This window comes from Pelodiscus sinensis, chromosome 3, assembly GCF_049634645.1.
Source record: "Pelodiscus sinensis isolate JC-2024 chromosome 3, ASM4963464v1, whole genome shotgun sequence".
Lineage (NCBI taxonomy): Eukaryota > Metazoa > Chordata > Testudines > Trionychidae > Pelodiscus > Pelodiscus sinensis.
Genome location: NC_134713.1, coordinates 172,074,999 through 172,090,730, shown reverse-complemented (window position 1 = coordinate 172,090,730; position 15,732 = coordinate 172,074,999). Strand labels below are relative to the sequence as shown.

The window sequence follows — 15,732 nt, the reverse complement described above, 5'->3', positions numbered from 1 at the left end:
CAGGGGGAGGGGGAGCAGAGTAGAGCAGAGCGGCGGAACGCGCGGCCAGCTGACAGCCCAGAAGCGTCTGGGCTGTCAGCTGGCCGCGTGCTCCGCTCTGCTTTCCCCCCCCCCCACCCATGGTTTGCAGACCAGGGGGAGGGGAAGCAGAGCGGAGCAGAGCGGCAGAACGCGCGGCCAGCTGACAGCCCAGACGCATCTGGGCTGTCAGCTGGCCGCGTGCTCCGCTCTGCTCCCCCCCCCCTGCAGATCAGGGGGAGGGGGAGCAGAGCGGAGCACAGCAGAGCGGCGGAACGCGCGGCCAGCTGACAGCCCAGACGCGTCTGGGCTGTCAGCTGGCCGCGTGCTCCGCTCTGCTCCCCCTCCCCCTGGTCTGCAGACGGGGGGAGGGGGGGGAGCAGAGCGGAGCGCGCGGCCAGCTGACAGCCCAGACGCGTCTGGGCTGTCAGCTGGCCGCGCGTTCCGCCGCCGCTTTGCTTCCTCTCCCTGGTCTGCTCGAGACCAGGGAGAGGAAGTGCCCCGTTCGTAACTGCGGATCCGACGTAAGTCGGATCCGCGTAACTCGGGGACTGCCTGTATTTAAATTTTCACATTGCAGGATTTGATTGAAAGGTCAGACATTTATTGACAGTAAATGTTGAGATTCAAGAAAAGTTAAATATTTTAATTATTAAAACCCAAATTATCAACATCTCATGTCCAATAACACTAAAGTAAATATCTTTAAATCAAATTGTAAGACATTTTCAAGCATCATTTTCTTTCTTGCTTATCTGTGAATTTTGATTATTACTGATATAAATAATTTTTCATTCGTTTTTGTGTGTGAGGTGAAATTAACATTTACCCATGTTTACTGAAAAAAAAAAGTCCTCCTTCCAAGCATAATTTCAGGAGAATAAGTTTTAACATAGGAATTCTGGTCACCTCACTGCTACAGTTTCCAGTATTGTTTTAATACATATCTTGAGCCAAAATAAAATATTCATGCTCTGTAATTCCTAACCTTCTGAGGTCTTTTCTATCTAACATCTGCTCACCCTTCCATCCCTCCCCCAGAAAAATCTGAGATGAATCATAAACATTTTCAAACCCAACTTTTCTCTGGGAAAAGTTATAGTGGGTGTGGGATTTCATTTGCAAAGGATGTCTAGTTGCATTCCTATCTAAGAAGCCAGGGGCTAACACTACCATTTCTTGTTAATCATATCTTATGATGAATGCATAATATTTAATGCATAGATGATAGGGTAAATATGAAATTCCAAGGTATAATTCAGAACAATGAGAAGTTGTGTCACCCGCACCCTGAAACTTTGGGTGCCTCATGATGCTTTGCTGCTGTAATTCTGTCAGGATTGCTCATAAAGAGTCTGACTACATGCAGGTCATATCCTGAGGCATGTCTACTGTATGCGGAAGATCGACGCTCCCATGGTTGATCTTTTGGGGTTCAATTTATTGGGTCTGGCGAAGAAATGCTAAATTAAACTCAGGGTGCTGGTTCTCCTACTCAGAAGGAGTAAGGGAAGCCAATGGGAGCATTGGCTCCTGTCGACCTCCTGCCGTATGGATGGCGTGGATATGTCAACTCTCACTACATTAATTACGTATCTTAAGATATGTTAGTTGCATATCTTAAGCCGATCTTCCACTGTTGTGTAGACCAGGCCACAGTGTCTGTGAACCACCACAACCTTGGTCCGGTAGCTCTGACCTGGCAGCCTTTGAGCCACACTATGGCTTCCAGCATTCCTGATCTTACTTGCAGAGTGATCCCTAACACACTTCCAGCTTCAAAGTTTTCCCCAAAAGTATGAGTGTTCTGCATGGAACAGCATTCTCCAAGACAGTTCAGGAACATTTTAGGTCCATTACCACTGTAAGGGACTAGAATACAACCATTTCCTTCTTTTAAAGGAGATTTTAACCACAACATAGGCTTAGTTTAATCAAGGAATAAAGCATGTTGATTTAATTACAAAGTGATAGATTTTAACTGAGGTACAAGTACAAGGCATTAAAGTCAGAAATGTCTACAAGAGAAACAAAGATAAAATGCTTTTAAGTGCTCAAATTTAACAAACTAGACCTCATTCAATATCAAATCCTTACTAGGGATGTAAAGGAGAAGTTGACTAGTCGACTGCCCGATAAGCAGAAACTTATCAGGTAGTGCTATGGACTACTAATTCACTTCCCTTTCCTCCCTCCCAAGGCAAGCCAGCAGGAGAGGGCACTGGCTGAATCCCTGGTCCTAAGTTTCAGTACTTGCGCTGGCTTCCCTTGAAAAATGCAAACAGCAGGGGAGAGGGAGGGACTGTGCTGAGACCCAGTGAGAGCTGGGAGTGAGCACTGACACTGCCCTCCTTTATTGACTAATCAAGTATTCAATGGAAATTCTATTGACTACTCAATTAGCCAGTTAACCACTATGTAACATCCCTAATCCTTACTACCAGCTCCCGGCAACAGAACTGATCAAATTTCAGGTCAAATACTCTCACAAAGTCAAATAGCTATTTATTTTTCTTTTGTCTTCTAAGGCCATGTCTACTCGACAGATAAGATGGAAGCTGCCACAGTGGATCTCCCGGGGTTCGAATTAGTTTGTTTAGTACAGACACACTAATTAGAACTGAGAAGGCACTTCCATTGATGCCGATAGTCCTGCTGCTATGAGGAGTAAGGGAAGTCAAAGGGAGAGGGTACTCCCATTGGCCTCCCACAGTGTCCTGCATTTTGCTTCATGTAACAAGTGATTGTCTGTCAGCTTTGATAACAACTACCCAGAGGCATCAACTTGCCCTTTGTCTTTGTGAAACTTTGTTCACTCCCCAGACTTGTCTGGTAACCTTCAGTTATGATATCAGATTCTACATTTCATTACTTATTACATATACTTTATATGTTAAGGTCATTACTGATATTTTGTATTATATATTAAGTTATGCTAATCATTTTACATATTCTGTTGTTACATACACTTTACTATGAAGATACTGACTAGTGAGTTATTAGTTTTGAAATGATATCACAAGAGTCATATATTGTACAAAGATTATTACAATAGTGTATAAAGTCTGAATACAGGGGTGCATTCACTCACAGTGCGTAAGCATTACAAGCAAATGAGAACCAAATTACATTGGTATAAATCATGACAGAATTTAGCCCAAAAGCCTTTGTCCGCTAGTTGTTCTTTGTAAAGACACTGACAATAAGGCTTTATGGAGGCCATGCAAGGGTTCATCTACATGGAACAGCTTTTAGGTTCAAGACCTAATTGTGCATATTTGATCAGAACAATACAATGTTTTCTTAGTTGAAAACACCTCCTCGTAGATGGAAAAAAAAAGAATCACACTTCATAAAAGGAACTTTAGACACATATTAGCTGATCTAGAAAATATTATTGACATATTTGGTAGGAAATTAGCATTATTTCTCTTGTTAGCAGGTAAAAGTAAATCAGTACTGGGAGTCCACCCACAATCATTATGCCATTTCATGGTGGACTGCTCGTTATAGTACTTCAGTACTAAAGCACTCTTCTGCTTTTATCTTCTGAGCATCTGTTTCTATTATTTACAGTTTCTGTTGCTATACCTTGCCAAAAGCATTAAAACAGAGTATGTACAATTTTAAACCTTTCCATTTGAAACAGATTATTCTTTTATAGTAAAATATCTGCAAGGCATAAATACACAAATTGAAATGCCACTTTTAGGCATAGATGAAAGTCTAAAGCTTTCTTTAGCCAAGGGCTACTTCTTTTGCTGCACTGCTGACATGGAACAGATTTTTATCTCCTAAATGCCAATTTCTATCCATATGGGTGCCTTTGGCTTTTTTACTTTACAAGGACTTGTCCAAGTAATGACCTCTCTTTTGTTGTTTCAGTTGGCTTGTGTGTAATCATGCATAATAGTTGGCGAATGAGCTGACACAGCTTAGGACAGATGTAGTGATTGTGACAAAGCACCTGTATGGTCTAGTATATTGGGGAATAATGGTGGCTAACTCACTCACATTAACATGCATCATGAAATAAAATAGAATGAATGTTTTTCATTTCTCAGTTGTGTCCACTTTACCCTCTTCCCTGTTAGCTAGGGTTGATGCTGATTGTTTTAGATTTTTTCTGATTATGTCACTAATCCTGTAATGATAGGAAAGTTAAGCTTTATATGTCGGCACAAATATTCACAGAACTCCAAACATAGTTTACTAGTCCAGTTTACCTGTAATAGCTTTATTTAATACAACTGAAGGCCAAAGTCTGTTCTCAAACTGTAAATTCTGAGAGCAGAAATTTTGTCCAAGAGAATGATTTTTCATTTGAAATAATGTTATAAATAATCCAGAAATTGTGTGCGTATATTTATATGTGTATGCAACTTGTACTATTTTTTCATTAACAATATGAATAACCCTCTAACAATGGTGTCATACTCTGTCCTTGGCACATGTAATAGAGTGAAACTTAATTAGGAGACTTGTGTGCATTAATAAAATCTTTTATACTTACTGATGACTTCTACTTGAATACAAAATAATTGTGTGGATACTAATTGATGGGAACATAAAATAAGTGTTGAACACAATGTTTCTCATTTGCCACCATTCATATAATGTGAATATTATTTCTGTCCAATGCCATTCTTAGTAGCAGCCCTCTGCCAATGTGAAATGAGATTATTATCTGAGTGACAACCCATGTCAAATTTGGTGGCTACTATTTCTATTCTAGCTAATTTAAGGGCAATAGGGTTAAATAGGATTATATTATTCTTTGCTTTTCAGACACTGAAAAGTTTTGAATAAGAAACAGTCTATAGTTGACTTCTGGTTAAAGTTTTATCAGAAGAGCAACCTTCTGTGGTGTTACATAATTTAGAAACAATTCAGAGTCCTGATACCTTAGAGAATTTCAAAATGTCACTCAAGAATTCATTTTTTATATTTTAAACTTACTCCTTAATGGTTCCTGTCAATTTTGCTGTTTATAAGCAACCATATAATATTAGATGCTTAAAGTAAGTACAAAGGATCTTTTTAGAAAGCTTGATAACACAATATGACCATTAATTTATCTGAGTAGGACCTATGTTTTCTTGTCTCCTTGTTGCTTTTCTTCCTCCTCCCCCCCTTGCTTTTGATATAATATGCCAATCTCTGAACGCTAAAGTTGCCGTACTAGACAAACAAAGACATTGCCATATATTGAAGAATTGCGAGTCAGGAAGAGAACACTCTTACCTTAATCACTAATTAGCCCAGTGGAAAAATAACATCAAAACACAGGCTATCAGGTGCTGGTTTCAGCTAAATAGGCTGGTGCACCTAATAGCAATGCATCAAAAGAGTAATATTGGTTTACAGTGATGATGTCATTTAAAATTATTAAAAATGTGGTCTCAACTCAGGGCCCATGCTGTATACATGCAGGAAGCAAAGAGTCTGCAGGTGAACATAAGAAGGTAAAGTAAAAGTTGTAGGATTAGTGGTGGTAGTATGAAATTCCAACCAAGTGAGAAATCTCTTTGTTTCAATCTGTCAGGTAACTGCAAGGATTTTCAATACAATCTGATTTTTCACTTTTTGCTCAGTAGTACTTTGTAGTATTGTTTTATGCTGTCAAAAATGTTGCCTTCCACCCTAAAGGTGGCTTCATTTCAGTATAGTGGATGAAGTAATTTCTAGTTAGGTATCTATTGATACCTTAACCATTTGGGGATCCTTTAGGACTGTAGAAATCTTTGATACTCTGATCAGAAATTACTGTTTTTGCTTTTGTAAAATCCTGATTGATCAGGTTTTGGTCTTGAAATATTAGGAATCTTTGGGTGGAGAGTTCTTTCTTATCTGAATTGCTTCCTAAATGTGTCAGGAGAAGAAGGTAGTTGGATAAACGGAAAGGATTCAGAACACTTCTTTTTAAAAATCATACACACTTGTGGGTAAAGTGCCTAAAAGAGCAAATCCTGAGCAGTACTAGCCCAGAACACACAACAAATGATTTGGTCAGAGGTGAGCACAGATGATACATTCATGTTTCACAAATAATTGGAAAATGATGGCAATTAATAAGAAAATGGAGAGGAAAATTCCTTAAGTATCTTATATTCTGGCATGTTTTTAGTGTCTACAGTGCATCCTGTATGGCTAATTCATCGTCCATACATGTGCCCTTCTTTGTTGAACTGCTCTGTTTATTGGGGAGGTATGGCATGTTCATGGTGTTGGAAAGCTCATACTAATAAATTCAGAGTGCTACTGTAGTCCTTCTGCTTTGTATTGACTTTAAATGTATTTTATTTGTTTGTTCATACCCCATCTCGAGCCATATACTGATGTTTTATTTTATTCCATTTACTTAGGGCCAGATTTTAACATTTTCACAAATCCCGAATAGCCCTCTACTAGCTGAATGGTTCTATTAGTTTCAGTGGGGCTACTTTCAGAGAAAGATACTATCCTAGATGAGCAAGCATTGTAGAATTTGGCCCTTATTGATTTGCTGCAATTGCTTTATTTAACTTTAGAGATGCTTCTCCCTTCAGTTGTCTCCCCTAGATGATTGACAGGTCTGTTCAAGATGGCCGGCAGGAAGAAATATTATATCCTAAAGACATGCATCTGCTTTCCCTTAAGCACTGGAGAACAAGGAAACTTATCTCGTGGATAGATAGCTTTCAGTGCCTGAGGGCAGACAGGGACCTGACAGTTTCAGGAAGATACCACCTTCATTTTGGGAAGGTAGGGGCTAGCTGAGGATATTAATTAGCCTTCCCCTTATATTATGTGCAGTCATGAGAAGGAGGTGTAGAAAATAACTAAAGCATGTCCCTTGCTAAAGGCCCAAATCCTGCAAACACTTGCACAGATGAATAATTTCCTCACTAGGTCAGTTTCATTGACTTCACTAAATTAGGCTCAAAGAGGGTAATTATTTTCACCTGAATCCTAGTAAGGCTTTGCATAATCTCCATGAGCTGGCTGCTTCCGAATATACCCTACAGCAAATACCCAATTTTCATTGTTATAATAACATTGAATACATAAATATATGTATATTTTTTCCAAGTGGCATTATGGTGCACCTGCTTTGTTGTCTTCAGAATCAGATGCAAGTCCAGTGTTCCGGAGTTAGTTGATGTCAGTGTTAGTCTTACAATTTCAGGTTCAAGCCACGTAGTTAGACATTTGTGCTTGAAATAGATAGTGACTGCATTATCACACCTTCTTTTGTTTGTGGGAGTCCAATTACAGGTGCACAATGAGTGTGAATTTTAGTGCAGGTCATGGAGCCAGAGGCTTAAATTGTATCTTTTGCACCCCAGTTGATTGTAGCAATGGTAGAAAATTAGGAGCTTGATTTAAATTCCTTTGAAAATCTAAGCTATATTTTATTAATTGAGAGAACATTAGCACAAACTATCAGTGGCCATTACTAAATAATGCCACCTGCCCCATAGACAAAGAACATAAAAATAGCCATGCTGGTAAGACCAAAAGTCCATCTAGCCCTGAATCCTCTTATAAGACAATGGCTAATGCCAAGTACATCAAAATAAATGAACAGAATAAGTAATCGTATGATCTAACCCCTGTTGCCCATTCCCAGCCCTGACAAAGAGCTAGGGACACCATCCCTGTTCAACCCGGTTAAGAGCCAATGATGGAATGAATAATACTTCTTTATTCACTTTCTCCAAACCAGTCATGATTTTATAAAGTAGAGTAAAAGAATAAAGAAAAGTCATGATTTTATAGACCTCCTCCAGATCTCCCTCTTTTCCAAGCTAAAGTCCCAGTCTTACTAATCTCATTTGGAAGCTGCCCTTAATAAATTGTCTCCTTTTTCCAATGTCATTATATCTATGAGATCAGGCAACCATATCTCCACAAAGTATTGAAGGTGTGTGCATAGCATCAATTTATGTAGAGGCAGTAAGATATTCTCTATCCCTTTCTTAATGATTCCCAACATTATGTTTACTCTTTTTACTGCTGCTACGTATTGAGTGGATGTTTCCACAAAGATTCCAAGATCTCTCTCTTGAGTGGTAATAGCTAATTTAGTCCTCATCATTTTGTATATATAGTTGGGATTACGTTTTCCAGTGTGCATTACTTTTCATATATCAACCTTAAATTTCATCTGCCATTTTGTTGCCCAGTCGCCTAGTTTTGTAAGATACTTTTGAAGCTCTTCACAGTCTGCTTTGAACTTAATTATCTTGAGCAGTTTTATATTATCTGTAAACTTTGCCATCTTGTGTCTAGCCCCATGACTGTATTGAGCATCTTGTAAACTGAGAGTTTTTTTCAGGAGACTGCTATGGAGCCACTATTATCCCTTTCTCATGCCTCTCAGCTCTTTTCTGACACACTTTCCTTATCTATTAGCTGAACAGACAACAGCACTACTAACCCTTATTCTGCCAAACATCCTACTGATGTCAGCATGAACTTTGTCTAAAACCTGAGTCCTTCGATATAAAATCAAGGATTTGTTTTTTCCAAAAACAATTATAGGGTTCCTAGTTCTCTTTAGAATGCCATTTTATTTGCTTGCCTAGTAGCTCACTAATTAATAGGATGAATTTATCTGACATGAAAGGGGATGTTACAAAGAAACAAAATGCTTTCTATCCTTTAATTTGCTCTTCACAGAATTTCAATTTTCAATCTTCTTATTCTCTTTCAAGGATGCTGCTATTTCACATGAATAACTGACATTTATTTCAGAGAACAAAATAGAATTACTTCAACACTGACAATATAAAAAATTGGAAGGAGATAAAATATATATTAGTGAAGTTCACATAGGCAGCCTGTCCCCACTGACCTGTAGATGCAAAAGTATGAATAAAATTTTTTGGATTGCTTCTTCTCAATCTCACCACAAGATTTAGATCTGACTCAAAGATTTGACCTTTGTTGCTTTTCTCTGCTTACATTGATTCTTTGAAATTACCCTTATTCACTTGAAGTCTACCTGTTCATACAGAATTAATACACTACTGTGGCACAAAATATTGTCTATTTGGAAGAAGAATAAAGCCCTCTAGAATTCTATCAGTCAGGACAATGTCACAGTGCATACGTTGAGTGGTCTTTTATAATCCCCCCCCCCCCTTATCAATAAAGTCTCATCTATATCAGCAAGAAATTTTGTGAGACACATTTAAAGGCCTGTCTACAATTAAAGTTTATGTACATCAGTTATTCCAAGTGCATTACTATTGTCAAGCATTTCTTCAGCTGTTCTTAATGCTTAAGAAGGCTATCAGGAATAACATTTCAAAGCCAGAATTCTATGTAGATTATAATAACATGTTAATAATTTTATTAGGAAATTTTCTTGATTTTTAAAATTTTGTGTACAAGTGTACTGAACAATACTGAATTTAACAAAGTGTCTGAAAAAATTTAGATGACTGCAACTGGAGAAAATAGTGTGCCAGACTGTAACAAGTTTGCTATTATTTTGCTTTTTTTAGCATTGTTTAGTTTAGGGGGGGCTACATAGATTTATCTCAGCTCAGACCCTTGCCCTAACTGTTCAGCAAGAGACATTTGATAAATAGATGCATATCAACTGTTCTGATTCCTGATTTTCATTTTTTACTATTTTCAACATTTGTAGCTATGTTGATAGATTCCTTGGCGTCATTTTTTAAAATGTATTATTAGAGTCACCTACATGGGTATTAATTATTTGGTCTCTAAACCTATGCACTCTCCATTAAATGAAAGTTTAATAAGTTCCACACCATTTCCCCCGTAGCTCTTCCATTTGTTTTATCTACTAAAAAAATTAAACAAATCTGGTTGTGCCAAATAAAAATGCATTTTACTATGCACCTTTACACTTTTTCAAAAGATGAGCTAAAGTAATCCACAATTATTTTTATATTTGACCTTTACAAATCAAATAGTTATTATTCTGCTTTTCATTTGCATTTGGCTCCCCGGGTGCATAGCAGCTGCAGATAGTTTACAACATAATTTTCAGATAATGCAACAGGATAATAGGATTGTGTTTTCATTATAAAATGAAATAATCTTTTAGAAAGGAAGTTAAAAATAAGTTAGTTGGTATTCCCCTTTCATCAAATAGTATCTTGTGTACGTGTGCCCATATTATAAAACTGCAATTTTTTTCTTCATTTTGACTGTTACTAACACTAGGGAACATTTACTCACTTAAAGTGTCCCATGGAAATGAATGGAATTATTTGATGAGTAAATATCAATCCAATTTCCATGAGAGTCTTTGATATGACCTCATTGGAAGCTGAATCTGGTCTCAATTTTGAACAATCTAACCTTTATTAAAGTGCTTTGGTAGATTATTTTTAAATGAATAAACCATGGGGGTTGTAAGTGTGAAAGCAAGGGAAAATGCATAGAAATATGTTATCCTTTCATTGAATCAGTTAATCAATTGATAAGACATCTGTGAAAGTCATGTAAGCAGCATTCAAAATGCCAAACATGAGCAAAGATTAAAGAAAATCCAGCTATGACAAATATGGGGAAGGGGAGAAAACAATCATTACCCCTTTACTACAAAAGATGAAAAAAAGGAAGATTCAGAAAGGCAGATAGAAGAAATTCATCCACATGCCTTTTTCCACATGTTACTCATCTGAAACTTCTGCGGATATTCTTTGAACATCTCCAACTTCCACTGAAGTTATGCGGAACTTGGGATATACAAAGAGTGCAGCTTGAGACCCAGGATGAAGAACTGAAATGTTGAAATGTCACAGCATATAATTAGCAAGAAATCTCACTTTTTGCATGTCCACAGCAGCATGAAAGTAAAATGCATTTTTTTGCTCTGCATCTTCCTTTCCTTGGAAACATTTTTTAAAAACTGAAGTGTATTATACAAAAAGTATTTGAAGTTGAGAATGCTATATTGATGTGTTTTCTATAAATATTGGAGTTGGTCTAGAAGTTTTTACATGGCAAAATGAAGAGAAAGTAAAGAAGGGGGTAATTTCCAAAACGTGATGCTGGCCAAGATGATAATCATTTTAAATTATACAAAGCATACAGGAAGCATAGGAGGTAATAGTCAATTTTACAGAAGAGCACGATAAATAAACCAAAATTATTTCTTGCTATGGAGACTGTTTTTATTTCCAGGGCTACAGTAGAAGTCCAGTCCCGCACTTTATGAAAGATGCTGTTGATTTCATAGATATTGCTTATGTGAATAAAGATTGCGGGACTGGGTGCTTCAATTTGGATAATATTTTTAATTGATAATGTCAAATAAGATCTTGCCAGATGCTGAGCTTCAATTAGAGATGTTGTGTGTGTAACCCCTCCTACCTCTTTTGTTCCAAGGGCTCATAGGAATTGTAGTCTGGATTGTAGCACACAGGGTCTTTTTAGAATAAAACAGAGGCCCCTTTAGTAAGGGGACTACATGTGCCTCACAGATTAGAGCTTTATATCTACCATTTACTATCCTCCTCCTGCTGAAATCAGTAAGGAGTTTTCACATATGAATCAATTAGTACAAGTTTGGAACCATTAGGAATGACTGTCTTTTGGATTTGCTCACTTCTTAGATATTTAAACTGATCTATGAATGCATGTGAGACATAAGTATTGTCAATCTACACAAAAAGCACAGTATATTGAAAAACATTTTTGGTTTCACCATTTTCCTAGTGCATTTCATTTTTAAAAAGTATAGAAATTGATCAAATTCTTCTGATATACCATATTTTTGAGGCACTCCTCAAATTATCAGTCGCAAGTTGGTATATTTCTAATCATGAGGACCATGAGTTTGCTACCAACTCTACAGCTGAGCTTTCGAAGGTAGTTAGAGTTACAGAAGTTCACATTTCACAGTCTTTCCTGCTGGCCAGCTCTTAGCTTATGAAACCCTGATAAACAAGGCTAAACTATTACACCTCTGCATTTTGGATATAAAATTACTATAGATAACCACTGAAGTCACTTTTGTCAAAGCCTTAATGTTTCTTAGTATATGCTGTCACTGGGCTCTGTTAAAATGTAGAAATAATAGATAATCTGATTTGCTCTCTATCACAAATTTGAACTTCTGGAATTTATTTAAATCAAATGAATGAAAAAGTATTTTTATTAGGAAATTAGTTTTGTCAGGTCTATTTCTTGACCAAAGAAGTAAGTTTACCATAGATGTTGGTTATGGCTTGTGTTCTTATTTAAATGACTAACATGGAATAAGTGGTTGGATGGCTTTTGAAAAATAAACCTGTTTCACCTGAACATGTTTAACTAGTTAATAAGAAACATCAAAAAATACAAAACCCTGAGGTCAATGATCATTTTTTGTAAAGCCATTATATGATGTATAAATTTGTTTTTTGGGTCTGTCTATAACATAAGTTTAATAACCTAGCTCAAATGAAGATTTCTAATTTTCAATTAACATAGGAATAATTTTGTTTGCTAAAATAAAATAAATGAATGAATGAAAAGTCTGAAACATGAAATGTTCTAGGTAGCACTTTTTAAAATTCCAAATTTCAAAAAATCATGTGGCAACTGTATAGCTCAAGCTTTAAGTATTAACTTTTAACCTTTGACCTTACAGATTTTAACCAATGAAATGTCTCTTTAAACTTTAAAGGAAACAATGATAACGAGCGCCTGGCGATTGCTAGACAGCGAATTCCATATCGACTTGGTCGAGTAGTTGATGAATGGCTACTCGACAAAGGTAAAAAACATTGATTAAAACTTCAAATAAAAAATAATTTGAACATAACCAAGTAGTACTTCATTGTAAGACTAATAAACATAAAATAAATTTTCAGTAAAACTAAATTAAAAACAGATTTAAAACAGTAAAATCTAGAGAGTAATATTTGCATACCTTGTATAATAATTTCTACACATTTTTAGAAGTATCAGCTGTTTAATAATCTTACCCTGTTAACTTAAGGTTAAAGGGACTGTTAAATATAATCCACTAACTCAATCTATGAAGGTACTCATAGCAAACATTAACCACAAATTATAAATCATTCATAGATTATGTTACATGTTCCAGCATCTAAATTATTAACTAACAATATATGTAGTTCATATGTTCATTATGGTCCTGAAAAAAAATCTTTGTTTAAACTGTAGGTATCTTAAATAGTGGGCACTATGAATTGCCAATCAAAATGAAGTCCCTTTAACGTTTGCAACCTTCTAAGGGGATTTTGGAACAAACACTAATTAAAACAGAACTTAAAGTTGTATGCATGCTTATATGAGCAGAAACCAATCTGCTAAAGTAAATATTCTGTTTAACATTAAATGGTACTATTGCTGAGGTTCTCTGTTTAATGGAATTGTGCCATGATTTCTCCATTGGTATGTGTATCATTTCTGAAGCCACTTTTACATCTAAAATCTTTTTATTTTAATTGATAGTCTTGCTGAAAGCCAATCACACATCTTTGAATTCTTTGTCTGAGATACTCAGTATGAACAACGCATTTCTTTTCCGTGGTTATGTGAAAATAAACATTCAGATGTGAAAAGGATAGATTAATTTATATACTTATATCTAGACATGACAGATATCTGAATTAGTGCATTAGAATATATTAGATTTTGTGACAATAGAATGTTTGCATACAAACACACATATATACATATTATACATACACACACGTGAATGTGTGTGTGTGTATATTTATAAAGTTACAGGTTATATTAGTATGGAAAATCTTGACATATTGACAGAAAATAGTTTTAGGGATTTTAGAAACTTTGCATTCTTGACACACACAGTAAGGCAAAATGTAGATAAAAGGGAAAGCAATCTCATTCTTGTTTGCAATACTAAACAAATGTATAAATGTACTTGATTGGCCTTTTAGCAAAGAAACAAAACAGAAAATTAAGAAATTACAAACATTTCTCAATAATTATGCATTTCATGGACACTTCATTAAAAAGCAATGAATTATGAGTCAAATTCCTCTCTTATAGTTTATTGCTATCATTATTCACCCCATGCAAATTTGTTAATCATCCTCTTAGAGTATAGAGTTCACAATCAACATTTTTGCATGTATGTAATGTTATCTTTACAGGGCGTCAGCTTACAATCTTCAATAGTCAAGCAACCATAAAAATTGGAGGCAAGGAACGGGGTCATCCATTCCAAGGCCAGCTATCTGGTCTTTACTACAATGGCTTGAAAGTTCTGAATATGGCAGCTGAAAATGATGCCAACATCGTGATAGAAGGAAACGTGAGACTTGTTGGTGAAGTGCCTTCTTCTATGACAACTGAGTCAACAGCTACCGCAATGCAGTCTGAGATGTCCACATCAGTTATGGAAACCACTACCACTTTGGCCACAAGCACTGTCAGAAGAGGAAAGACCCCTACAAAAGAACCTATTGGTCAGGTTAGTCAATCTTTATATACGTTCCAAATACTTTCCTTTCTTTTTACATGACTGGACTTTCCAAAATTGCATCTGCTCTAGAGATACTATTGTTATTTAAATACATATGTGAGTAGGTATACTGACAATGCCCAATACGTGGGGTGCTGAAAGGAACTTAGAATAAGAAAGTGCCTTGACCCATGGAAGATGCTTTTATTCTAAAGTTAATTTGTTCAGATCCTTATTGTAGTAGATGACCATCTTCTCTGACCTCAGATTTTTTTTAAAGAGCGCTTTTTTCCTATGGTGAGTAACACTGACAGAATTCAACGAACAGGAGTGGATCTTTAAGAGTTAGCTGAAATGAAATAGTGTGGGAGATCTAAGATGAAGGACCAACATGAAAGACGGTATGAAGATGAGAATATGAGATGATGGGAAAGAGGGAGGGCATTGAGACACTATAATTTCCTTTGAAAGATGACACAATGATGCACTTTCTTAAAGGTCACAATGTATCCTGGAAGATGTTAACTTCAAGGAGAGTTTAGAACTCTTTGTACCCACAAGACCGAGGCTCCCTATTATAGAATGTAATTTATTGTTTGCTGATTTTATTTGCACCTTGTGAATTTAGTCATATATTGAGTAGTTGTTGGGTTTTGGCAGGATCTCTTCTTGTTTTGTGGAAGAATTTGAATATCTAAAAAAAAGCGGGGGGAGGAGTGAGTTCATTAACCACTTTAATTTTCTGCCTTGCACGTACCTTGTGTCATAATATTCAAATTCTGTGCTTTAGAAAAAATGTAACAGGACATTTTTTAAGATATAACATTTTTACATTTGTCATATTCTGTTTGTAACTTCATTTAAAAAAGATTTATATTACCAAAAGGTTGTCATACAGTTCACGTGATTCAGAGGGTCACTAACTGGTTTTCTGATGTGCCTCTTTAAACCATAGCTCTTAAACTAGTGATGTCAAAATGTCAGGGAAAGCGTAAGGGAAAGTCGCAAATTGTCAGAGCAAGAATTTGAAATGTTATGTGGATGACGATATAATCAGGGAGACAGAAGGTTCTAATGGATAGAGTAAAGCTACCTGTATTCTATTTTAAACTACGATTTGTGACCTTGGACAAGTTTCATAACCTTTTGTACCTCAGTTTCTTCATTTTAAAAGCTGGGATTATAATTCTTCAAACACATATGGCACTTAGGCTAGGTCTATTCGTATCGGCAGATCAATGTTGCAGAGCTCAGTCTTCTGGCACTCGATTTAGCAGGTCTAGTATAAACTCATAAATCAAATG

The 15,732-nt window shown here is 36.3% G+C and overlaps 1 protein-coding gene across 18 annotated transcripts in view; it reads left to right on the top strand.

Moving 5' to 3' along the window:
- NRXN1 (neurexin 1) overlaps positions 1-15,732 on the top strand; it is a 1,137,502-nt gene that overhangs the window by 988,123 nt on the left and 133,647 nt on the right. For 9 of the 18 annotated variants that reach the window (XM_075925459.1, XM_075925458.1, XM_075925456.1 and 6 more), the window contains 2 exons: positions 12,656-12,745; positions 14,118-14,437. In XM_075925459.1, the coding sequence (XP_075781574.1) occupies positions 12,656-12,745; positions 14,118-14,437 (410 nt within the window). The remainder of the gene's footprint in view (positions 1-12,655; positions 12,746-14,117; positions 14,438-15,732) is intronic. The other 9 variants (XM_075925469.1, XM_075925468.1, XM_075925470.1 and 6 more) reach the window with 1 other exon arrangement.